The sequence below is a fragment of the Ostrea edulis genome, chromosome 5 (assembly GCF_947568905.1).
Source record: "Ostrea edulis chromosome 5, xbOstEdul1.1, whole genome shotgun sequence".
Lineage (NCBI taxonomy): Eukaryota > Metazoa > Mollusca > Bivalvia > Ostreida > Ostreidae > Ostrea > Ostrea edulis.
This window is the reverse complement of record NC_079168.1, coordinates 84,954,966-84,982,463: the sequence shown is the minus strand read 5'-3', so window position 1 is coordinate 84,982,463 and position 27,498 is coordinate 84,954,966. Positions and strand designations below refer to the sequence as shown.

General features: G+C 36.0%; 1 protein-coding gene across 6 annotated transcripts; it reads left to right on the top strand.

Moving 5' to 3' along the window:
• Nucleotides 1–1,512: 1,512 nt before the first annotated feature.
• LOC125649531 (heterogeneous nuclear ribonucleoprotein K-like) lies at nt 1,513–27,347 on the top strand. Of its 6 annotated transcripts, none has more exons than XM_048877110.2 (15): nt 1,513–1,656; nt 12,072–12,154; nt 13,374–13,483; nt 14,820–14,876; nt 15,672–15,715; nt 17,089–17,161; nt 18,285–18,398; nt 18,902–19,030; nt 19,959–20,143; nt 20,324–20,521; nt 21,348–21,448; nt 22,175–22,278; nt 23,927–23,995; nt 24,116–24,285; nt 26,939–27,347. In XM_048877110.2, exons 2-15 carry the CDS (start codon nt 12,142–12,144, stop codon nt 26,964–26,966), a joined length of 1,395 nt encoding a protein of 464 aa, XP_048733067.1. In that variant the 5' UTR covers nt 1,513–1,656; nt 12,072–12,141; the 3' UTR covers nt 26,967–27,347. The 6 variants fall into 6 exon arrangements, with proteins under 6 accessions (XP_048733067.1, XP_048733072.1, XP_048733071.1 ...); XM_048877113.2 differs by lacking the exon at nt 1,513–1,656 and adding an exon at nt 7,855–8,016; XM_048877111.2 differs by lacking the exon at nt 1,513–1,656 and adding an exon at nt 7,948–8,022.
• The last annotated feature ends 151 nt before the right edge of the window (nt 27,348–27,498 follow it).

Here is a 27,498-nt window from a genome sequence, read left to right as displayed (position 1 = left end):
ACGCCGCCGTAAGTTCACACTTGATTGATTTGGGTCAGAAATTGATTGTCTGATTTATAATCAGGCCGTGTCGATTTTGGCGGATTTTGGTAATTTCCATAAAATAATGCCAGACATGAATAAATTTTAACTCTATTAATTAAAATTTTTGGTGATGGTCAACATGTCGGACTATCGGACCGTCGGAATATTGAACAGTCGGACTATCGGACCGTCGGACTACCGGCCCGTCGGACTATCGGACCGTCGGACTATCGGACTGTCGGAATACTGGGCTTGAACCGGAATATCCAGGGGTCCATGTTTGTCCAACTCTCTGTTTTGTGTTGCTTATAGGAGTTATGAGATTGATCACTATTCGTTATTTTTACCTTTCATCAGTAACATTTACCATACATGTTTCTACCAATACCATGCTGTCGAAAACAACGGGGAAAAATCATATAACGAATGTAAAGTCAGCCCACGTACACACGATGAACACTATAATTTTGTGAATTCTTTTGGGTTTTGAAATTGACAAGAAACCCTGTTTCTATGCACAAAATAGGTGATTTCATTGGTAAAACCCAGGAGCTACCCCCTGGACCCCCACAAGGACTTTGCCCTGGCCGCATGGCGGCCCTCAGATCCCTTGCTATGCTTCGCGTACACTTCATTTTCTTTCTGGCTACGCGCCTGGGCGTGTTGTGTATTAGCGTGATAGCGCGACAGCGTGGTGTGCGCTAGCGTGTTGCGCTTATGCACATGGCCCTATCGGGACACCATACTAATAAGGGTTTGTCATCCTATACGCAAAATTCCGAGTGAAAAAGATTTTTTTTTTTAATGCTACTGCTTTGAATTCCAATATAAACAGGCAAGAACAGTTAAAATCTATATGACAGATAAAGCATGTATATGTATTCACTCCCCTTATCGATATTCGGACTTCATCTCTGATCGACCAGGAAAATCGAACATTTTAAAAACACGTTGTCAGCTAAATTCAGTGATCATTATGCTCTCTTATAATCTGTTACGTACAGCGAATATATTTTTCATTTTTTTTATTAGGGACCTACTGCAAATATATACATAACTTGCATGGTCATAAATGTTAGTAAACTACACGAGGGAATCAAAACAGGGCTAATCTTAATAGAATGGTTATTTTTGTTTGTTTGTTTTACAGAAGTTTTATAAAAAATATAATATAAATACCTTTATTTAATATTAAAGACTCAATCCACGTCTATGTAGCATGTGTACTAGACTGACAACAATTAAGTTTCTCAAGTAATAAACTATTTATTACATTATCTAGTACAGCGAATAATCTTTAAAAAAAAAAAGAAAAAAGAAAGAAAGAAAGATCTAAATAGATGAATAAAAAACCCAGCTAAAGGACACCAATCAATCCACTGGAAAAATAGTTCTGATTTCATAAATGCTGAGGTATATACCCGTAATGTTATTTAATCTTGTAAATAGGCCTACATGCATATTTTATTGTACTTTCCGGAATTTTGCTTTCCCAGAAATATGGTCACATGGTTTACGGAAATGACCGGAATTTCACGATCGAACCCACGCGGCAGCCATTTTACTGTGATACCAAAAGGAGAGAGAAGCGAATACTAAACGGCCAAATTCCATCAATGCTGTAGTTTTAAGGTATTACATGAGTGATATATAGCTTACGTTTTTGTAAACATCTCTTAGGTTACTGTTTTGTATTCATAAGTATACTGCATATAGTTTGCTTAGTCATTTTTTATTGCTAAATTATTTTGAGTCATAATGGCAACCCTTTGTATTGCTTGTCTCTTGTACGTGAGCGCGTAATATTTATGGTTTTGCACTTTTGCCCCCACAACCTCTGGAGCAGATATATTATAAAGTTATAATTCAAAGAAGCATAGTTGTGATTGGTTAATGCGTGTGCTACAGACTACAAGACGTCGTTTGAGGACGAAAAGCATGCACAGACGAGCACATGGTCACGGGGCGGATCTGTAATGGCGATGATCCAAACCCTTGTTGTTTATTGAAACAGTAATGCGGCGCGCTAACCTATAAACCATAAATAGCGAGGGAAAAGGCATAATTTACCAATATGATTAATGCTGGAAATTGGATATTTCTTACAATAGGTTTTAGTAGATTAAAATATATTTTTACAATTTTACACCCCTGGCCTGGAGATGCTAGAATGTGTGGTGGACACAGAAAGTTGTCACCACACTTTCAGTCCCAAATCCGTGCGGGACTGGAATGCCTTACCATAGAACATCACCTCAACCCAGTCCTTAGAGGATTTCTGAAAGCTCTAAACTAGGTCAGAGACTGAATCATGATGCTCTTTAAGTACTTAAAAAATTTTAATGGGAACTCCGAGGCAAACTGTTTTTATCTGGGTCAGAGTTTAAAAACGCTCAAAAGATGATCTCACTCCAGAATGGAAGAAGATATTTTGGAACAGACTGTAGTATGCAGATGACTATACCCAGCTGAGGAATGTGGTATCATTATGCCGTCTTAAAACCATTTAACCCTCAACACAGGAAGTAGGGACTGGCGTACTAGAAACTATGTTATATTTTGTCTGACACCATCAACACATATGGGAAGAATTTTAAAGCTCCGTTGATTATCTTAAAATAAAATGCATGATAGCATGTAGCTCTTACAAGGGAGTCTGCCATACTTTTTAGTCTCTGTCAGATTTTAATCTTTAATACGGAAGTTCCGAGATCCCCAAAGAGTTATTTCCCTTTGTCGAACTCTTCCGTAAAATATGACAGTGGGTACATAATGCTAATTACTATCATTGTATTATTTCTTAAAAGATGATGTCCAGAGTCTCAGGGGAAAGGCAACTTTAGTGAGTTTATGAGTATTAGATAACAAAATGGCTCAAACAAATACTGTTAATTGCCATCTTTCTTTGATGAAAGCGTCACTCATGTAGAAGAGGAAACGAATAATGATTTAATAGCCAATTTGATAATCTTATTCAAACAGATTATGCTTGATATGGCCAGAATATGCATACCAGTGATTGATAGGGAAATAATTTTTGTGTAACTCGGAACTTGCGTATTGGAATGCAATTGAAAGCATTTAAAATGTGTTAGTGTAATTTTTACATCATGGTAGTTAATGCAATGTAGTTGAACAATATAGAGACATGACTGTAGACTAATAATTTATTACAAGTTTACTGCATGTCCTGTTCCTGACTTCCTCTCATGTTGACAAGTTTGTCAAGTATATGTCAGATTTATTAATTTAATTTTACCCATTTTTTTTATGCTGGTTGGATTAATAATATGTATTTTCATCCAACAGTAGGACCAAAAACTCTTGCTTTTACATAAGTATGCTTGTATAATTACACTGAAGTCTACACAAAGTGAACAAAAGGTTTACTCAACAAAAGAAACCCAAGACACAGTCTTCACGAAAACATTTAAAGCTTACTGGCCCCTAAATTTCCATATGTTTATCACATACATTATGGAATGCATGGTAAAATTGTACAATTAATTTACTGAAACTATGGTTATTATTTGTATTCATATCCACCCTAAGACATCCTTTCTGCCGATACCGTACATTGTATTTTCTCTCTCTTCGTCTGCAAACAACAAGACTACAAATTCACATATTTTTCATTAACGTGAAAACAGCCTGAGTGCACCTTAGGAAGTAGCCTTCTCTACTAATATCAAATGTAAACGATTAATTCTATAAACTATAGAAATTGCATAAAATCAGAGATAACTGCAATTGACGAAGTTCAGTTTAATTGGACATTGCAATAAAGCAGCAATTACCGGTGTGCAGTGTGATACAGAACGTGGCCATTTTTGTTGTTTCAACAAGTTGTTCGTTTAATATTCACATGGTCAACATACAAGTTATCTTGACAATTACAAGTATAGTTATCGTTCTTTATGAAATAAACTGAGCTATTTTTTAAATTGATTTTGATGGTAAACTTAAGCAAATAAGACGTTTAGAATATCTAAATCCAACATATATTTAATTTGACTTGCAGAAAGTCTACAAGCCCATCGGATGTCCTGATTTTTAATTTTCACTGATCCGACTAAAATTCACTGGCCTCGGTCTTCGGACCACTGAGTTTTCGTGAAGACTGTAAGACACAATGTAAGGTCTTGTATTCAAAATTTGTTTTTTTTAACCACCAATACGAATTCAATTATCTGTTGCCACTTTTGAAAAAAAAAAATGCAATTGGCAAATTTAGTGAAACCCAGTTTGAGCACTGGACTTGTGCTGGGTTACAGTTTAAAGTGCAGTGTTGTGGGTTAAACTTCATGAGGTGCTATTCAAAAAAAGGTGCATATTATACTGATGTGCTCAGAAAATAAATTCGTAAATTCTGATGTAATTTAGCATATATAGAATGCAATCAAATTCATGGAAAAGTTTAAGAAGGGTTTAGAATTAACAGTTGTCTTGGATGACTAAGCACTAGTACAATTGATAACATTTTGATCGAGCACATGCCCGTTTGGCAACCAGAATATCTTTTGAAGTTGCTGAATAAATTTGCATTACAACCTTTGTTTTGTAGTTTTTGTTATATATGATATAGAAAAGAACATTAAAAAATACTTGCATGTAAGGCCAATTCAACTTAATTGATAGATTATCATCCCCGCCCCTCAAAAATTGGCCCGCCCGGAATTTTTTAATTTTGCGAAACGTGCGATTTCCGGAATATTTTCATGTCCAACTCCGCTATTTACATTTCTTGTTTACATTTACAAAAGCCACGTGAAGAAAATAGATCTATATGGTTTTCTTAATTTCTCGCGTTCTTACAGACGTAATCTTGAAGAAGTTAGGTATGTTTCTGTTTTATCCTTAAATTAAAGCTTAACCTGGAATTAGTGTATGAAAATAGCATAGATTGATATCCATCTGCCATTATATGATACGGATCTGTTTAAAAAAACTCGTTTGTCTTTAATATTTTTCTCAGAAAATAAAAAATAAAATCCTCCCACACGCCCCTATACTTTTTGCTGACCCAGGATGATAATCTACTAATTAAGTAGAATTGGCCTAAACTTAAACAGACGTACTTAATGGTTAAAGCACTCATTTTGTCACAATAGTTATGGGTTCAATTTTCGATCCTGACGTGTAAAACCCAAGACATTTTAAAATAGGTAGTGACTGTCGCTTCACCAAATGTCCAGCAGTAGCAGTGTAAATCATTGGTCTGAGATAAATCCTATTAACTGCCATGGTCCTGAGTCCTTGGGCAGTCTTAACGGGTCAAAATTTGTGGCACATCACCTAAAGCTGGTGAAATTTAAACACAAGTCAGGGGCTGACAAATAAATTTTTTAAGCACTTGGTCCTTGGGCAAGTGGCTAGGCAAAATTTACTTGCCCAACCAACATTGCACATTGTGGTAGAAATTTTAATTAACACCCAAATTAAAATAAAATGTATACAGTATTTGTGTTCTTTTTTTCACTTTTCTCAAACTTTATATCTTTAGCCACGGGAATCGCGTTTCACTTGCGATACTGATATAGTAAGTAGCAAACAATGTGTGAACCTCACTGATTTGGTGAGACTTCAGGGATTCCACGCGAAAGAGTTTGCAACCCTTAAAAAACGAATTGTTCTTAGCGTTACTAACAGTAGGAAACTCCCTGCAAATAGTGCAGTGCACTGAGTTACTTTGAACATCATATTTCGTCCACGGCCACGTGTCCTCCCATGATTTGATGTAACACTGCTTCCTCTGAGTTTTCTCGTACTTTGCGTGCTTTGATACCGAAGGTCTAGGATTTTCGCTGTTTATCAACATCAACTAATTGCTGGTCATCGTGCGTTTCCGAGCCTTTTCGCTTGACTTTAGTTATAAATTTGTCCATGCTTGAATCCGCGCTGCAATGTCAACAAATACATATATGTTTTTTTATGCACTTGACCTTCAGGCTTTACCTTCATTTCATAAAGCGTTTTCGAGACTAAAAATTGTCAATTGTTAACTCATACGAAAATATACTTTCATTTCCAATGCAGAAACGATAGTTATGGTCTAAAAAATCACTTGCCCACGGGCAAGTTCCTACTTATTTTTTACTTGCCCGATCGGAAAAATCACTCGCCTCGGGCGTCAGGCAATGGGATTTGTCAGCCCTAGCAAGTGAAAATTCTTGAATTAGACAAAACACAACAAATTAAAATCTAAGTCAGTATGATTATAAATCATAGTGATGAACCAGCTCAAAGCACTGGCTCTTACTGCAAGCTCTAATGAGAGAAAGTTCATGAAAATGTCCAAGATGGAGTTGCTCATTCGTCAATAAAAAAAAATTTTGCAGAGGTCTTGCAAAGTCACATCTCATTAATTGATCTCAGATGATGGGGACTTGTGTAGATTATCTCAATTTCATCCGAGTCTTGTGATCCCATGCACAATGCAGTGTGCCACATTAGGCCTAATGTATAATGAATTGTAGTACTGAGCAAGGTGATAAAGGTATAGATTTTGATGTCATGATACAACAGAAGCAGTGTCAGATCTGAATTAGGGGTTGACAAACCACTTCCATGGGAAACATTTCTGGATCCGCTCATATGTAGGGAGAGGGCTAAGACGGGCTGTCTGCTGCCCAATCCTATTCATTTTTTGATAAAATATTGTTTAAATAAATATGTACATGTAGCTGCGCTCACTCCAACAGCTCAGTCAACATATATCGTGGTTTTAACATAACAAATGTGAGGATTCCTTGGGGGAGTGAAGCCTACCAATGAATGATTTGTGAAAATAAAAGAAACCATATATAAATTCAATGATCACAGTCTATGCGAAAGACGTCGGACCTGACCGATGTGCAGTGCCTCAGGTCCGATGTGTCATTTTTTACACCGGACCGGAATGACCGATGTCTCAGTATTCGGTTTTAAGCTTTATTTTGACGCGGAGTCAATTAAATGTTTGTTATAAGTAAAAAATATCACACAAATCCAAATACGTAAATGAATGTGATTAAACCGCATGGACCGTCTAAAGTATTATGCGGGAGGGATCCCTGGTATAGTACTAGTATAATAAATAAGATTTCCTTGGTTTTGCATTTTCACGTGTTTCTCTTTTTTACATTAGGTTTTTTGGTCTGACAAAATTTGGTTTGGTCCGGTGTGTTCATTGATTACACAGGACTGAATGTCCTGTGTGGTCCAAAAAACTTTCGTATAGACTGTGATCAGGGTAAATAGAATACTAAGAATAGTACTGGTGACGTGTTTGGGACGAGTGGAAATTGAGACCGGATAAGTACAATTTTTATGCTTGTTTGAAAGGCTGAAAGAGTTAATGTGTAAAATGTAGAGTTCATAGTTCAATGGATGTACTAACACTGGAATTAAAAGAGTGTTTAGAAGATATAAGATATAGAAGAAAATTTGTCCTATGTCGAGTGTAGAATGTAAAACTTCTGGCATATATAATGAATTATTGTCCATTGTCAAGGAAAGCTACTACATTTCTACACACAACACCCAAAAATTGAACTTCTGATAAGACATGTTTGAAAATCAAGATCAATAGGAGATATGTATTTAACCTAAGCTTTTAAAAAAAAAGGTTTTAGAATGGAAGCAAAATGGATGGCATTTTTGTTTATTTTAAAAGGATTCCCTAGAATGTAATATATTCTATGTATTTGTTTTGTGATCTTCGTCATACCTGAATTTATTTGGATTGTACAGATAGTGGTTTAATGTGTTGTTGAGATATGCTTATCTTCTAGTGAAGTAAAAAAAAAATTACCCTAAGCCTACTTTACTAATAGATAAGTTTCTTAGTCTGCTGTCAAAAGGAAAGTAGATCTACTTTACTAATAGATAAGTTTCTCAGTCTGCTGTCAAAAGGAAAGTAGATTATGGGGATTCCTAACTCTTTATTGTGTTATTTCACTTCCTGGTTGATTTCCTTGGAATTTATTTTTGGGTAACTCATCACTTTATCAGGTATCGGTAAGTTGAATAAATTGAGAATATATTAGTTGTCATGGTCTTCATAGAGGAGGGGGAAATGTTCAATACCTTTAAAATTTTCAAATTGATTAGATGATATTTATTTTGGGCGGGGAATTGTACATTTTGTACCAGTAGAGCAAAATCCTTTCTGTTTAGCTGTGTGTTATAGAATGTGAAAAAGAAAATTTTGTTAAAATTGCAGTTCAATTGGCTACCCTTCTTCTACAGTAGAAGAAATGGTGTCTTGCAGATAGAAAAATAGCTTGATGGAATGAACATGTTGAAACATGTATAGTTTAGATGTCTGTTATATTGCTTGTAAAAGAATGAGTAGGTACAAAAGGCGAAAAATAATATTCTCTTTGTTTTTTATCCTGTCTGACTGAAACTTTAACCTTGCTACAGTTCATAACATTTGAATGGTGAGTGATGGGGCTTTCGCATTTCATATATTGAATTCCTTGTGATAAGACATTTCTTTTGGTACCAAGGTACCGAAGAGTTTGACCTGCTTGGAGCTGAAATTTATAAGTCTCAAGTATATATCTAAATGTTTCTTAGTCTTATGATAGCTTCATAAACATGCTTGCTGAACTACAGATAGTTTTCTCAGAGTTTTTAATAATTGTTTACATGGCTGTCTGTGCAGAGGCTGCAGATAATGGATTCTGGTGTTTTGATGTACATCTGTATATGCATGTATGATTCCAAGAATTGTTGAAATGCTGTTCCCATATTTTAAAGGAAGGTTGAGGGGGAAATAATCAATGATGTCATGACGATGGAAATGGAGACTTTCTCGCCTTTCTCCTAACCTATCTTAATTTCAACAACTTACATTATGAAAACTTGATGATTAAAGCTGTGATTTTTGTCGGATTGGATGTTGGTCTCTGACAAAGGTGAGAGAGTGTTCTCACCTGAAAACTATCTCCACCTGTCCAATCAATACCACAGCTCTGCAGTTTTTATATCAAAAGTCATTAGCTGAGGACAACTTTTTACAATATATCAATTTCTATGAATAATTCAAGACAGAGCAACAACAAAGATGCTTGTAGATGAAGAAAAAATCATTATCTGAGACAATACCCCAAGTTTTCTAAGGTTTGCATTCACGGTGAGATTGGTAAAAGGGGATTGTAGGTTTGGTTGGTTTTGTTTTTTCAGTCGGACCTATTTCTTCCTTTTTTCAGTCAGAAATATCAAAGGCTCCACTATTCTATGTAGTTTGCTGGAGAATTTGAATTATTGATTTTTATATGGTTGCCAGGTGATGTTGTACTTTCTATAGATGTTCATACATGACCTTGTGTGTTTAGGGCTCTGTAAAGTACCAGTAATGAAATATTTCAAAATATGCAGTCATTATAATTGCTACAGTTTCTGATGTATTGTTTCTTGAAACATGTATAACTGTTCAAGTATTAGTCCTTTAGGCTTTTATGCATTGGATACCCTTTCCACCACCTTTAATGTCATTAAGGTTTCTGAGATAGCAAATTTCACTAGTGTCACCATGCAAAAGTTTCTGATGCTTGATGCATTATATGATTTATGAGCAAGACCAAGATTCCCCCATTGTTCAATTTGTTATTCGTGTACATATATACGAAATTGTTCCTGAGAGCTATAGTTTTGTGTCCAAGCATCCTTGCAAATTTCCGTAAAAATAAGTCCTTATTAATAAATTAAATTTCACACTGATCAGAAAGAAGTAGGTGTTACAGGTAGATTACTAAACTTGGGCTACAAAATCTCGCTAAGTATTCCTTGATTTATAGATATGTAACATTGTAAATGGAATCATAAAGGATGGAAATTTTTTTGTAATATTTGAACATTCACATGTATCTTACCGGTATGTATGTGCAGTATGTATCTTACCGGTATGTATGTGCAGTATGTATCTTACCGGTATGTATGTGCAGTATGTATCTTACCGGTATGTATGTGCAGTATGTCAAAACGCTATGGTGGATAACTCTGATACCTATAGAGGGATATATTTTATCCAAAGAAGGATTTACGGGTATTCACAGTACTGTAGACTTCTAAATATACACGAAATATTTCTTAAGTAATTTAGCAAGAACCATCACTCGGGAAATAAAATTACTCGCTTTTATTTTTGTATTGCTGGAATACATGTGAAAGTTCTTGATTGTCAATGCACTCATGAATGCATATTCTCTGAATGCCTTTAAATGTCATTTCTAGATATCAAGTGAAATCAGAAATCTTTAGTAACTTGCTGGGTTGTGGCCTTTGAAATATCGAATTTTGTCATTGTATGTAAAATTTACTTTTTTTTTTCAAATACATGTTACACGCCCAAGAAATGGTCTTTAGACTTTTTGACCTAGTTTTTAAAATGACATAAAATCTAAGTGAAATCTCTAGCACATCACAAGTGCCTGTGTTAGTAATTCGGTACGACATTGTAAATTTTGTATTTTTCTGTATAGGTGCTTATCGTTCCATTTCACAAATTTTCATAATTGAGCACAAATTCCAAATGGAGAGTCTTTAAACCAGAACAATGCTGTAACAGTGTAGTATGTGAAACAAGGATTAAAACATGGATCTTTAAAACAAAAGATGTTTTTCAGTGGTTAGTGAAAAAAGAGGCAGTGGGCTTGCTATCCATCAAGGCCAGAATAAAAATATCGAATGCTTCCCCCTTCTGAACTGATTCTCAATTGACCCTTTTTACCTGTTTTGTAATTTTTAGAATACAGATGGGTGTATTGGTCTAACTAGGCCTAAATAAATGATAGATATTTCTTTCTGTCCTCTTCAGTGTCTTTCATCAAATTCTGATATTAGGGGTAGAATAAAATATGATTTACATGTACTTGCAAAGTCTGAATCCAGATTTAGAATTGCAGAAAGGGGAAACCAAAGAACTATTATCCTTTTTAAAAAGAAAGAAAGATCTATGCTGTTAGTAAGACTAAAGACACACATATTCTTAATTAAACAGATGTGTATTTTCGTTATGTTTCATGCATATCGGTATATTTGCTGTATGTTTCTGTACGCTGCATGCACATTCCCTTCATTCAAGGTAAATAGTGCTATCAATAGCAATTATCAGAAACAAAGAACTATTGTCTTTTGATGATGGGATGCATTCATGTCTTATCTCGCATCATTAAATTTTCAATCTGTATATCTCTTTAGAGGGGAAATAGTACAGTCAACTCAAATTATGATTATTTGGTACTTGTTTTAGGTTATTGATTTGCTCGTGAGAAAAACTAATTCTGTGACATCCATTTAAAACAAGCACCAACAATGTTTGTCCAATATTGACCAAATTTGGGAACCTGATGTCTGTCCCTTTTGCCTTGTTTGCAGTGGCTGTTGATCAACAAGATAAAAATTGCAGGTTCTTTGTTAGAAAACAATGCTGACAAATGTTTCAAAGAAATATAGTGTAACAAGGGGGAACAGGTCGATTGAGAGAAAGGACCAGGGTGCTACCTTGTAAAAGCTTTGTCAATACAAAAGTTTTGTCAGATCAATTGGAACCATTTGAAAAAGAAAGTGCTGGGCATTAAAAATCTATATATATACGAAAGCTATCCTTGGCTGATTAGTAAAGACGGGACACATGTCCTTTTCTGAGGATCAGTCAGGGTGGCTGTGGTTTGTTCCGTCCTTGCTAATTTGTCAATGTTGAGAATGCTGAAAATGCAGGCTTTTACATTTGTCGGATGTCAATGAGTTACTGAATATTTTATACCTGAGCTTGTCTTGATTTTGAAAAAAAGGGAAAGTGCAATGAAGCAGAAAGATGAAGTGATAAGGTATAATCGATGTGGGGGAAATTTCAATGTTATAAGTGGTGCCTTTGATCATGTGTCATAAGAGAGACCACTTCCTATACCATGACAGCAGTACTTGCCGTGACTAATTGTGAAATGAATCCCATCAAGGCAACAGCTTTTGAGTGTTTTGTGCAGATCAAGAGCCATGTGACTTTATAATTTTGTTATTTGTGATGTTTTTTTAATTTTTACTTTTCTTATTTGTTACAGATTGATTATAACAGCAGAAACTTGTGGATAAAGATCAGGGAGCTATTTTGAGAACTTACAAAGTGTCGCCATGGATGATGATAGTAAGAATATCGTTATTGCGTTTTGATAAATTTCTCTGCTGCATTCTCATTTTAAGACTTTCGTGAAGACTTATTAATATAATTAAGTTCTGAAGGTGCAGTGACACATGACAATCCTGGACTTCTTTTAGCAGATTGAGTAAGGATTCTGGGTAACCTGTTTGAAAGAGGTTTTAAGGAAAGCTAGCATTTTCTGAGACTGTGCATGCCATTTGAAGTTATTTCCCTTTGAGGTAGTTCTGTTTTTGGGCTAAAAACCTAGTTGTGTGGGTGTTTTGAGAGACATCTGACATGTTGCTACAGGTGTATCATGTTGATGGGGACCATTGAAACATTTTTTTTTTTTGCCCTATAAATCAATAAAGCCACTCACTCGCATTGTGCTCAGTATTGTATTGATTAAGTCAACAATGATTGCATTAAACAAAAAAAAAGGGATTTGGATGGACAAAAATTAGCCTGTTCCTTTGTACCTATTATTGATTGGAAGAGGGCTGTGAGAAATATCATCTGATAGTCTTACTATGATGCAATATAGTCCACAACAATGGATGGACGAGCTGTACTGTTAGTTCCTCAAGCACCTTCCTTGTGGCAGAACCTGATTGGCTGTCACCTAGCAACCACAATAACAGAAGCAAAGGAAAGGTAGCAAAAATTGATCAGGAGTATATGATGTGTTGTCACCTGAGGTCTGGCAGTAAGTAGGTGTAGGTAGCAGAGATACATTGTGCATGTGGTATAAAGGCTGGAAGAATCACAAGGAAAGGAAAGCAGAGAATGGAAACCAAACTGGAGAACTCGAGGCATACGGTAATTCAGGCATAGGTGGGAGTAGGATATTGATTTAGTGCTACATTCAGTATTTTCTCTGGCGGGGTTTTTTTTTTTTTTTTTTTTGGTGTGTGTCAAGAATTCTGAGGATAGTTGTTCGAGGAGCATTGACAATTTATTGGGTGACTGTCTAAAGCAAATCAAGATACATGTATATATATTTCTGTATAATATCGGGTTTTGTGTTTCTGTGGGTTTTTTTAGCCACTCCATCTTTAATAACAAAGGAATATTTTAGGCTTGCATATAAAGCTAATTTTGATACATGAAGTATGGAAGGAAAACTTGTGTCTGTTTTGGGGACTGAATCTTGGAAAGAACATCAGTAGCCTATTCTATTTGATGTCCACCATATTGTTTTAACATGTTTCATCTTGTTTTCCAGTGGGAATGAAACGTCCATTGGACGATGATTACGAGGAGGAACAAGATGATCGTAAGAGGCGTCGGGGTGATGGACCCAAAGTGGAGCTGAGATTCCTCCTGGCCAGCAAGGTAGGACAGTCACAAGAATGGTTAACGTTATCTTTTGCATGTATGGATTTTTATTGGCTGTTTCTTGGGGTACGTTTTGATATTGTATAAAAATTATGCTTTCTGGGGGCAATTGGTGAAAAACATGGTTCGAGAATCTGATGATGGATTAAAGCATCTTCTGGTGAATATTTTTATCCCATTTATTATTGCCCTAACTACTTGTATGACAAACAAATGTCCATCTACAGTTATGGAAATCACCTGGCACGACTGAGATCTGTGAAGTAGGGGGAAGAATGGCTTCTATTGTAGGAAAATATACATTTGCAGCCCTCGTATCTTTGCATTATAATTCATACTTTGTCTAAACTGGTAGTTTGAAATGTTAATTACATGCAAAGATACACAGGGTGGAGATGAAAATTGCTGCTTATTACTGTGTGGGAAACATTTTTGCCAAAGGGAAAAATGATAACTGTAATGCTATGGTTTTGAATAAGTGAGTCTAAGAGGCACAGTATTTTATATTTCAAACATTTGGAAAAACTTGGTATTATTTCCAGTAATTTGGAAAAAATTGGAGCTTGATAAGAGAATTTGGGATCAAGTATCGGGTTATTACAGGTGAAAATTTGTCACCTGAGGGGATTAACTGGTTCTAGTTTATTGATTCAAAAGCAGTGCTTCCTGGAACTTGAGCATTCAGTAATTAGTAGAAATACAAGGAAATTATGAGGCAATGTAGTCCAACACAAACATCTACTGCTTCCTGCAACAAGAAAGGAGAAAAATGTTCAATTACATGAACACACGGTTGCAGGCTAGTTCATCAGGTGAAGAATGGGAATTTCTTGTGAAGTTGGGGTTAAAATATCGAAAGTATTGATCTGAGAGGTTGTGCCTGGGAGCAATAATTGTATCAATTTATAAACAGGGTTATTGATTTTATTGGAAAGGCTTTGATTTTTGGAAAACTTGTACTATTGTCAGTTGTGAATGGTAGTACAAAGTTGATGACAATCTTGTGTTCAATGAAGAATTATTCACTTGGAGTATTTAATCAGTATTTGACAGACATGTTACTTTCAGTGATTGAAAAGTAGGTCTTAACATTTCTTGTTTACAGATTTTAATTAATGATCAAATTTGATGAAATAATTCATTTCAAAACTATTGGTTTATTTGTTTTATGAAGACAGAAAGAACATTGCAAACATTTTTAAAACTGCTGCAGAAGTGTTTTTTTGTTTTTTATTAAAAAGAAACAAAAATTGTACTATTTGAAGAGGTGTATGAATTTGATAATACCTCTTGCTATGTGTAAGAAAATAATTACCGTTTTAATTTTTTTCAGAATGCTGGAGCTATCATTGGAAAAGGAGGCAGCAACATCAAACGGCTGAGGCAGGATGTAAGTATATGTTTCCGTGACAATGTGACTGCACATCATATGTCACATAGAAATTTTGGCAAACATCCACAAAAAGAAACAAAACAAAAATTAATAAAATGTTATCCTGATCCTTATGCAGATTGAAACAGTTGGTCTGGAGATCTGATATGTTATCTTGGATATGAAAACCAAATATGCATAAAATCCTGAGCACACAAAGCTGATCCTGACATCTATTTAGATCCATGTAGTCTGATCCGTGAAGGTTTTCCCTGGGATCCTAATGATAAATTTGAGCTAATTCCTGGGCACCTATAGGCCAGGGACTGTTGATATATATCTCTGTTGTATAATCTGCAACATATTATGACTTTAACATTGTAATGATATTGATAATCTACCTGTCTTGTTCTTTTCTGCAGAAAAATGATCTTCCAGATTTATAATTGTTACGCTCCTCAGAAGATTAAATATCTCTATGCTGTTCTGATTCAATATTGTCTTTCGTACATTTAAAGACAATTGCTTTTACGCTGAACATCTGTTTGATAGAACAAAGATGAAATTAAGGAATTATATCTGTTAATTTAATGAAAAAATAAAAGAGATTGTTTTGAAGGTGAGCAGTGTAGTTATGCCGTAAAATATGAACACCATGCCGTAAGACATTGCTGATGCCCTATGTATAACTGATGTGAAATTTTTTCTCCTTTTCTCCCACCCCTCGCCCTGTCCAATTCAAATGTTTGAATTGATTCCCGTGACCCGCCCACTGGATTGCGTCCACATGGTCTGCCCTATCCCATGATGCAGTACAAAGCCAGTGTAACAGTGCCCGACTCGACAAGTCCCGAACGGTATGACATCCACCAATTCTCGATATTGCAGAATTGGTTCATTTCATTTTTTCCTTTTCATCATATGATTAATCATAAACTCACCCTTGAGCTGCTATCATGTATGTAATGAATCATGACCTTATTTTATTTAAAAACAAATATATTTATGTTTCTTGTCATAATTTTAATTTGTTATTAAATTAGTTTATTATATGTATATATAATTTCTATACAAGTTTAGAAAAAATTCTGAGCGAGTTTACACTTCAGATATGTTTCATAAAAATCGACATTTAGCTGATGGAAATTAACGTCCACATTAGTGTGTGATTGCGAAAATAAACAGATCTTTTTTGCTTCCTTTGTAACTGCTTGGCCTCGTTAATATCACCCGTAGAATTGCTGTGTGTTAGAATTCCTTGTGTAAACTCGGCCAGGCCCTAACCTTCAAAGGTTGGTGTGTGTTTTCTTGATGACGGTGATGTATAGTACATGGGGTATGCCTTTTGTGATAATCCTATCTAGTTTGTTGTTTTAAGGTTTCTGCACAGTTTAGTGTAATTTGTAAGATATCCTCTTCCAAGAGGTTCTACTATTAATAGAAACACTCTGCAAGCTGACCCACACTGAATGAATGTAGTTGTGTTTTTGTGGCAGAGGATAATGCACTTGGGAGGGTCATACATGGGGGAAGTTTGGTAGCAGCTCAATAAAACCTGGGGCTTTTTATTCTCAGACAGATGCTTGAGATGCCACTGAAATATTTGACAAGCCTTTTTAATACTGGCTTGACACTTCTCTACATCAGAAATGGAATTCCCATTCAGTGTGACCTCAAGGCCTTGATATTTTTTCAAATTTTGTCAGTCTTGTAAATGTTATGCATATTTTCTTTCATTTAACTCAAATTGTTGTAATGTGACCCTTAAATTCCTATCAAGGGTTTCTGTCTACTTTGCCAGTGAAGTAGTCAAGCTTTACCAGACCCCTCATTTCTGTTGGGTCAAACACAGAGCCCTGTCTGGTGTGGGGTCAAAGTTGTGGTGACTTTACGGTTGTGAGGGGTCATGCTTTGCTGTCTCTATGCACTCTGCCGTGACTCTTAAGACTCACCATTAACATTGTGAAGTACCGTGAAGCAAATTCCTCAACACTTAAGCATTGTATCAGAATAATTCAAGAGTTTTCTTTCTAACGCTTTTATAATGGAATGCAAATATAATAACCAATTAATTGACAAAGATCGACACTCTGCAAATGCAACATTTCTTCTTTTAACATCATTGAACAAATGCACCCAATTTTTTTAATTTTCTCTGGCTGTTACTATACATGATACATGTGTGGGCAGGTGTTTGGATTTTCAGTAATCGGATTCCGTATTCTTACAGAGTGCTGACCATTGGAGCCAGTCTTGCTACAGCACTTGAGTGTGTCCTTGACATCATTCCTAAATTAGAGGATGTGAGTATTATGTCTTCAGAGTTACATCCCGTAGTTTTAGAAACCAAGATGTATGCCTTTTATACAGGGTTCAAAATTACTTCCATGGCCGCAAGTCCAAGAATACTAAAAAGCATGTCGGACTAGTAAACTTTATGGCACTAGTCCACATGGACTAGTGATAATCCAGATATCAATCTTCAATTGGTTAAGATTTTAGGAAATTTGTTGGAGTCTTTTAAATGTTTGAACTTATTGTCGAATATCCATATGGTTAAGTATTTGCATGACAATGACATGCTGGCCTTCTAAAAGAAGTGGAAGTCTAATTCATAAAAGGTGTTACGTGAGTCTCTTTAAGGTTATTGTATGGTTCTGAAGAGAAATAGTAAAGTATAGTTGTCTTTTTCTACTGTGGGTGTCAAACTGAATTGATGCTATCATTTTATATGATATTGTGGACAGACTAGTGAAATGCTTTATGACTAGTGAACATTGATAGTCACTAGTCCATATGAACTAGGGCCTGAAAAGGTTTCGAACCCTGTATATATACCAGTCTTCACGAAAACTCGGTGATCCGAAGACCGAGGCCAGTGTTTTTATGTTCGGGTCAGTGAAAATAAAAAATCAGAAAGTTCGATAGATTTGTAGACTTTTTGTAAGTCTCATTAAATTATAATGTTGTATTTAGATATTCTAAATGTCTTCTTTGCTTAAATTTACCATCAAAATAAAAATAACTCAATAAATATCACATAAAGTAAGTGTTTGGACATCGTGGTTTGTTTATTTCTTTAAAGAACGATAACTGTACTTGTAATTGTCAAGATAACTTGTACATTGATCTCGTGAATATTCAACAAACAACTTGTTAAACAACAAAAATGGCCATGTTCTGTATTGCACTGCACACCGGTAATTGCTGCTTTATTGCATTGTCCAAGTAAATTTCACTGTGGGCCAGTAAATTCAGACAGTTCACTGCTCCGACCGGCCAGCAAGTTTTAAATGTTTTCGTGAAGACTGATACACAGAGATACTTAATTATCTGTATTACTGAATTGTGAAGAATTAAGTTTAGAATGCAGCTGAAGTTGGGATATATATGTTATAGCATTAATCTTGTGTTGACTTGTTTCAGTATAAAAACTACAGGGACAATGACTTTGATTGCGAGATGCGACTGTTGGTGCATCAGAGTCAGGCAGGATGTATTATCGGGAGAGCAGGTTTCAAAATCAAGGAACTCAGAGAGGTTAGTGGAAATCAAAAACTTCTTTATTTCATGTTAATACTCCTTGAAGGGGGGTGGGGTGGGGGGTCCTGATGTGACCTAAACAAATTTTATATACTGTTATATATTGAGTACAATTCTAATCTCGTACTCGTCTGGAATTTGGCCAAAGTTTCATCTATATTGCAATTGTTCTTTACTTCCGTTTGATATAAGCATTAATTATATTGCATTCAACATGAGAAAGAAAACTTATATCATGTTCTTGAAAGTGTTCCAATATTGAATTATTAATTACAACTTCATTCTGACAAGAAATGTTTGAAAAATTTTACAAAGAAAATATTTTTAACGAATGCAATGCATGAGAAAATTTTCAAGATTCATTAAAAAATCCTTATACAAAGTTTGGAATGGGTTACTAAATAAAGGGGTTGTTTTGTTCAAGCAAGAACCAGTACTACTTTTACATTAATACTACAGGCACAATATGATTGTTGAAATTCTTTACTGTTATTCCACAGAGAACTGGAGCACAAATCAAAGTATATTCCCAATGTTGTCCGGAATCCACAGAGCGAGTAGTGGCAATTGGAGGAAAACCAAAGATAGTGGTAGACTGCATAGAGACCATCCATGATCTCCTACAAACGGTGAGTTGTGAGCAGTGTACAGGATTGAGTGGATAACAAACTGTTTATATGTTATGTTGCTTTATTGAAGTATTTGCATTCTTTAATAAAAAATTAACTGACCTATGGACCTTCATGTATATTTGTTTTTTTGTTAAAAAAGATAAGCATATATAGAGATGTACTTCTTCATGCATCTTCACAAGTCAAGGGTTATTGATTCGTTACCTCGCACTAACCCTTGACATCAGTCGCTATTTAAAAGTTGGGCTCGAGAAGAAGGATGACGCAATACGCTAAAATTAATCAGCCAATGGAATTTCTTGTTTCAGATGAAAGTTTGGTAAGGGAATAAACAGAAAGTAAAAATTGGCGTCCGTTGACGAAAAGATATGTGAAAAACATCAAATCGATCATTTGACTGAAAACCAAAAGCTTTCGATATCATGTATCAGAGAAGGAAAAGATGTTTTTATTGGGACTAAAACCGGCAGTGGTAAATCGCTATCTTACGAAGTTGTTCACATTATTTTGGACAATTTGTTTAATTTGTTAAAACATAGTCGACAAACGTACTTCGACAATCCATCATTTTCATTCGGATCATACCCCAAATCCTCGTCTAATTGTTTCTTCAAGCAAAACGAACTCCCGAAAATCAATCGACGGTATCTGTCTTGTACTAATTGGCCACAAATTTTACACCATAATGCCTTCGCCATGCGTGTTTACTGTTTAGTTTTGTTTTCGACCGATATAAAAGCCGTTGTCTGATTGGTTTGCAGCTTCAGACTGCAAACCAATCATATGCTTCTTCTTGAGCCCAACTTTTAAATAGCGACTGATGTCAAGGGTTAGTGCGAGGTAACGAATCAATAACCCTTGACTTGTGAAGATGTTCTTCATGTAGCAGAATCAAGAATTCAGTGCAAAGGTATTTGTTTTTCAGGCACCACCAAAAGGCCCTAACCAGCCTTATGACCCATTATACTGGGATGAATTCATGGTTCCAGATTACGGTGGATACAGTGCATCAGAAGGAGGCCGTGGGAAAGGTGGTCCCAGAGGAGCACCACCTGGTGGCAGAATGGGTGGTGGCCCCATGGGCATGAGAGGTGGCAGTGGTGGTGGGAGGTTAGTTATTTATATTAATAAGTTATCTTGTATTCCCCATACATTATCTGCAAGGACTTCAAATTAATTAGATAGAAGGTGTATTCCAAAAATCAGGATACCACTGCAGGTGACACATATTTTCTAATTGTAGTTGCAAAATGTGTTGCCTATTTGTAACTAAATGCTTTGATATTGCAGAGGTATGCGAGGAGGAGGAGGTGGAGGAGGAGGTGACTATCGCCGAGGTGGAGGCGGTGGTATGATGAGGTCTGGAGGCAGTGGTGGAGGCCGAGGCGGTGGTGGTTTTGGTGGCAACCGTGGCAGCAGCGGTGGATTTGGAGGAAGTGGAGGAGGTTTTGGAGGTGGAAACCGTCAGGGAGGAAACCGCCAAGGAAGGTAAGTGTTGGAGATTAATATTGGGTGATCAGGTTTGTTTTGTTATTTTAAGGGGATGCCAAGATCCATATATGTACCTTGTATAGAAAATCCAGTGTGTCAAGAAAATGAAGAGTGTAACACCCAAGGTTGTAAGAGACAGTTTGTGAAGTAAATGGTGTGGAAAGAGCTGTTACGAGTTCTTCCATGGTGGAGTGATTGTTAGAGAGTTAGTGAACTAATGGTGTGGAGAGAGCTGTTAGGAGTTCTTCCATGGTGAAGTGATTGTTAGAGAGTTAGTGAACTAATGGTGTGGAAAGAGCTGTTAGGAGTTCTTCCATAGTGGAGTGATTGTTAGAGAGTTAGTGAACTAATGGTGTGGAAAGAGCTGTTAGGAATTTTTCCATGGTGGAGTGATTGTTAGAGAGAGTTAGTGAACTAATGGTGTGGAAAGAGCTGTTAGGAGTTCTTCCATGGTGGAGTGATTGTTAGAGAGAGTTAGTGAACTAATGGTGTGGAAGGAAAGAGCTGGTCGTGCACAAACCTTGGTGGATGGTTAGTGTATGGGTGGTTTTTCATATTTTCAGGGGCGGTGGAGGAAACTTTGGCGGTGGGCCGATGGGCGGTGGACCTATGGGAGGATATGGGTATGGTGGTGTTCTGAGAACTAAGCTCACTGAGCCATGTGGACCCAATCATACTAATTAATTTTACTTCCTGCTGATAAAGACATAACTTCCTTGTAGAGTTTTTATAGGTGCTGGGTGCTACATACAGAAGAATATATTTTACCGTTAAAGATTGTTTTAGGGTAGGCATTTAATTTTGGTTCCCCCTTCTTTTGCAGAGGCAGCAGCTTTGGTGGTGGCAGTGGAGGTGGTGGCAGTTTTGGAGGAAGCGGAGGCAGCAGTGGTAACTTTGGAGGAGGAAGCATGGGAGGAGGTGGAGGTAAACGTCAGCATACATATCGGTCATTTTAAGTCAGAAGTGGTGATAGGTTGGTTAGCTTGCATAAAATGGTGGCTTCTAATCTGGATGTGGCCTACTATATGAAAGTAATTTTTCCTGTAAATATGGAAAATTTGATGGGTTTTTTTTCCTGCCATAATCATTCTTTGTTTTTCAAACTGGGTCTAGGGTCCATCAAGTGGGGGAAATTTAACATGCATAATGGCAACAATGTGTACTGAAATATTAGGTAATGAACAAAATGTGAAGAAGAAAATATTGTGTTAGTAACAAATTTATTTTTATATCATCTCGATGGAAAAATCTAGGTATTTGAATGATTGATTGATTTGAACTTTTTTGATTATTTCTTACATTATCATTTGGGGGGAGAGGGGGGGGGGGGGGGATTTTGCGAAATTTTTGTTTGTTTGGGTGATCAATATTTTGAATGAACATTTTTATACAAGACCATCTCACTTCTCCAGTATACAGGATATATACATGAAAAAGGGTACCTACTTGGTGTACATTGTTTTCACAATTATTGGGATGAAAAGGTTATCCAATGATTCTAGTGGCCAGCTGTTTGTTACTGTAATCGAGAAGTTACGTTTGAAGCTTAATGGAAATCAGTTTTTGGTGTTCATTTGTGTGAATCAGATGTTGTGATACAGTAAGTTACTGTGTTATTAGTGTGGGCACTTTCTTCTGGGTTTTTTTCAGGATATGGAGGCGGCGATTACGACAGTTTTGGAGGGAATGACAGCTATGATGATAGTTATGATAACTTTGGAGGAATGGGACAGAATTTCTCTCAAGACAACTCAGTAAGTCATTCATAATTTTCTGGAGAATGAAGATTTTTATGGGTTTTTAAAAAAAAAATTATGATTTATTTTTATTTATTTATGATATTGGTAAAATTCATAGAGTGAAGAGATGAGTAGGGAGATGGTATTCTAAGTTATATAGCCCACATGTTCATTGAAATTTGTGCATATCATATATGAATAGTAGTACATGATACCAAGTCAATACACATGTACAATAGGTGATAAAATTGCTTATCTAACAATACATGTAACTTACTGTAATGAGTCAAGTTAAACCATGTTCATCTCTCGGCAATGTTTATTAATTACATGTACAGGATGTAATAAACGCACCGTATCTTTAAAGGTTATATGACACCTTAGTGTAAGGCATAAGACCCTAATAAACTTTATAATGATGTCACAGTCTAGGGTTTGATCTCATAATACAGCTGAAATGGTGGGGGATTAAGTGTCAAGTACAAGATTGAATCATGTTTCACTCATATTTTTTCGCGGACTTAAACTCTTTTGGTCACCTTTAAAAAATCATTTGCTTGCCCTCTCCTGACCCAGCATTTAAAATATGGGTAGGTAGGTAGTGATTTTTTTTTTTGTAAAATATTTTACCAATGCTAAGCTTTAAAATTTATGGAACACAGCATTGTTTTGCTTTAACATCAGCGATACTAAATTTTATGTCGGTCACCAACATACTTATTGATCCAGTAGTCTCAAATTTTAAATTAAAACGGATGTTTATAGCATAAAATGATTCTGGAATGTTTAGAAAATAATTGCATGATTTAAAAAAAAAAAAAACTTTAAGGCTGAAAATGTCAGGCTTTCTTTTTTTTTCTTCTTTTTTTGTTGTCAGTTGGTCGGATGTGGGCAAACAGATAATTTGTAAAGGTGTCTTTAATTATTATTGCATTATCTTTGTAAATGGCACTGTCACAAGAGATATTTGAATAAAGATGATGCTTAGAAGAAAGTAATTTACAATTTTCACTGCACAAAACCTGGTGGATATACATCACTAATCTCATAACCTAATGTTAAAAAACATTGCAGTACTTGGATAAGTTAAATTACTAACTTTGAGACATCTTGGTATCAAGACAATGACAGAATGTACAAAATTTTGTTCAATGCAAGAAAATAAAGAGCAAGGGGCAGAAGTGTATATACATATTAACTAAAAAAAATTTAGATAGATGTGTGAGTTGAAGATGTTTATTTTTATATCCAACAATCAAACCATGCAGAAGTCGTTCTACACTGAAAAGAAATATTCGTGCATGATATTTAATGCTCAAAAAATGTGTTATGTTTGAAACAATTGTATTCTATTTGTGAATCAAAACTTCTACAGCACAACAGCCTGTTAGATGACGAGAAAATGCCACAGTAAGTCACAACCTCGGACCCCGTTCCCCCCACATCCTGCCCCTTTGACCTTAGAAAGTTGCCCCACTGTCCTATCAAGCTCCTGAAATACCCGATCACTTTAAATGATAAAAGATTTTCTCTCTCAGAAAATTGGATTAGGTCTTATTAATATTGACCCATGTTAGAGCAGGTTAGGTATGGAAATTTCCCATTCATAGGTTTTGTTTGATTTAAAACCTGTGAGTAATCTCCCTTGAATCTCTTTCCACAGGGTGGTATGGGTCAGATGTTTGGAAACGAAGGAAATTTACCCTCAACCCAAGTCACCATTCCAAAGGACGTAAGTCTTTTCCTGAAGATTCTTTATCCTAATTCAGCCATCAAACCCAAATATTTGGCACATGGATTTTTCAGAAATTGTATAAATTTTCCCCAAATTAAAATTGTGTCCATATTGTAGCTTGCTGGTGCTATAATTGGAAAGGGTGGTGTCCGTATACAAGAAATACGTCGACAGTCTAATGCCCAAATAGTCATAGATGAGGGACTGCCCGGGTCAAATGACCGAATCATCACTATCACTGGGACCCATGAACAGATTCAAAATGCCCAATTTCTTCTACAAAGCAGGTAGGTATTTCTTGCCTAATCAGAGAAGGGTAAAGGTTGGTATCGGCTTTGTAGTCCTTTCCTTCACCCACCCGCAGTCCCAATCTGAGGTTTTGGCTTATGCTGGCAAACCGCCTCTTGTGACAAGTGGCGTGAAAACAAGTCACTTGTCAATGGCTAGGTGCTGAGAGGGTGATATCAGTAGAGAGTTACTTAGGTGTGGTGTTTTCCAGGACAATAGTGGTGGTGGAGGAGGGGGCCGCTACAATAGGAGTGGCAGTGGATACAATTACTAGGTGTGGTAAGTTAGGCAGCAAGTTCTATTTATAGTACAGTCAGTTATTATCGAGCAGTAAATCCAAGGTGTCATCAAAGAGATTAAATTGCTGTTCAGGACAACTGGGTGTGGCAGGTATAGATATAAAAGCTATCCGGCTGTCAGCATTGTGAAGGGTTGTGAAATGGGTTGGTATCTGCTGAGTCTCGTAATTCTCAACTGTCTTACGAGGATGGTAAGCTGATCTATCCCTGTATGATGCGGCTGTAGCATATTAGTTATTCCAATAATTAAAAACTATGGACGGTAGCCGTGGTCACATGTACATATTCACTGTTGAATGTACACTAGTTTTCCAGAGATCAGGATGGATACCTTTAACAATATTTGATGACATTGTGTTTAATAAATCATAGTAATTACATTGAGATTGGTTAGACCAATTCAGGTTGCACACATCATTGCATATAGGGAAGTCATTCTCAAAAGTGATAGTTAATCTGTCAATATTATTCTGGGAATAAAAGCCATATTAAATATTAATATACAGTCAGCTTCGTGGTTTGGACAATAAACTTCCACGTGTCATCTGATTGGACAGCTGTAACGGTAATTAGGTTGCTATGGTGACAATAAACTGTTGAGATGATTGGATACATGTGCCAGATGACGGACACTCAAGTGTGATGTAATTATGTAGTGGACAGCAGAGCGGGTTGGACAGTCATTAAATATGTATACCACTGGATTGATTATCGGGTTCCTAGGTGTTACAGGTGAATGCTTCAACATTGTCAGGTAGAACTAGTCATTACGAAACCAGGGAGTAATATAAGCATGCACCATTAAATGTGTGGTATTGTTACTGAAACTGCTTTAGAAAGGTAAGATCCATGTACAATATCTGCAAGAAGTGTTGCTCTGGCAATAGTAACTGAATTGATTGATTGGTCTGTACTGAAGGCCATTCTGCTTATAATTTATCCAAGTAACATTTTCACTGTATGTTAACAGTATTATCTTTGTAATTATTCATTCATGGCATTTTATATATAGAAATACTTAACTTTTCTTACAACACCTCTGTACTTCTTGGCATAATTGAGAACTTGTGGCATGCTTTAATTCCTTCATTCTCACGATAGGAATGCTTTAATTCTCACTATTGGATTGCTTTAGGCATAGCTTGTTTTCTGCATGCTTGATAAGGTGAAAGACTGCATTTGATTTCTACAGTATGAGAAGGGTTACTTTCCATGGGTGAATGTTTTGAGAATGGCCTCCAACTAAAGAATATATTGCAAATCTTGCTGCATGGTGGAGTTCATGTAACATTAATTAATAGGATATCACATCTGAATTACAATCTTGGACCTATTTCTTATCTCTGCCAGTGTTGGAAATTATTGCAATTAAATTTCTTAGTCTGCCAAACAAAATTTGTTATAAACAGGCTGGTTTCTGGTTTGTACTTGCTTGGTGATGGGAATGCATTAGAACCAGACATTAACTGATTCTTAGTCTTTGGCATGCTTTGTGATGGGAATGCTTATTAATCTTATCCAGTGGGTTCTGGAAGACCTTGGCATACTTGGTGATGAGAATGCTTTGATATTAATCTTTATCCGATGGGTTCTGGAAGATCCAAGTCTTTGAAATGCCTTAATATTAATGTTTATCCAGTGGGTTCTGAAAGTCTTAGTCTTTGGCATGCTTGGTGATGGGAATGCTTTAATAATTAATCTTTATCCGGTGGGTTCTGGAAGACTAGTGATTTTGTTGTTATTATAATCACAAACAATAAATCACAGTTTTCTCCGATCTCACTTGGGTGCTTGCTACTAACCATCCTGTATAACCATTACTGCTAGCATGTACTCAAAACTCATGGGAAATGGACTTGTCCACAAGTGGATGGAAATTTTCAGTGTCAATGCGGATGATTGTGGTTTTACAAGTTCTGGAGTGTTTTGAGCTGTACTTAATAGAGTACTGTATTTTATGGTTGTCTTGTTTTAGAACATGATTTGGAGATGCAAGGTTTGAACAGTTATTTATGCTCTCATCTATACTTGCTGAATTGATGGAAATGAAGTTTCTGTAGAGACACGATTGTAGTTGATTACACATTTAATTACATGTCTTCTGAATTAGTAATTCTTTGTGAGTTGTTGGAAGAGTTGAGTGATGTCTGTGAGGACTGCAATGATGTAGTTCAGTCAAATTTGTGGAGGAGTAGTTGTAAAGTAAGCTGGTGAAGGTGTTGTGTCCAGAGTTTGACGAACTGGTGGTTTTGTTTTGTTCTTCATATAGGCTAGTCAGGACTGACATTCAAAACCAACTGTCACTCATTTATGCATTTCATTTTTAATTTCTTTTTCTTCTCTTTTTTTTCAGTGTTAAAAGATACTCTGGGAAATACTGAAATATGCTGTGAAGAAATTGTTAGGACTTCTAGAAACTGTGGGAAAGGAATCTACAGTATAAAACAAATTGCCATGGTGTCCAGCCATGGACAGCCCTCACCAGAGACATTTTGTCGGAACATTTAACTTTTAGTATCACCTTCCATTTTCATAGTGTAGAGGATGCCATTATTATCATGACAGCGGTCCCAGCTGTTTCTCATTATGTGTCAAATCTCATTTTCTCTTTGAAAACAAAAGGATTTTGTACTTCGTCTGTAGATTAATATCTAAGTAGACAATGTTCTGATTTGCATTCAGTTTTAATTATGTAAATATCATCAGTATTGTTGTTTTTAATAATGATGCAGCAAGTCATTAATAAAATATCATGATTTCAACATTCTTTGCTTATTAACATGCTACTATACTGCTACTATACTGCAGTAATGGACTTGTTTTTGGGTCGGTCATCATTGGAAAACTGAAGATGTACACACATTGTTGGTGTGTCTTAAAGGGACTGATTCACGATTTTACCCAAAATTTTCT

Excerpts from the sequence above, each read along its gene's own strand:
- LOC125649531 (XM_048877110.2), top strand. Across the intron at positions 15,716-17,088 it reads GACTCGACAAGTCCCGAACG|AGTGCTGACCATTGGAGCCA; the intron begins GTATGACATCCA and ends GTATTCTTACAG. Across the intron at positions 20,522-21,347 it reads GGAGGAAACCGCCAAGGAAG|AGGCAGCAGCTTTGGTGGTG; the intron begins GTAAGTGTTGGA and ends CTTCTTTTGCAG.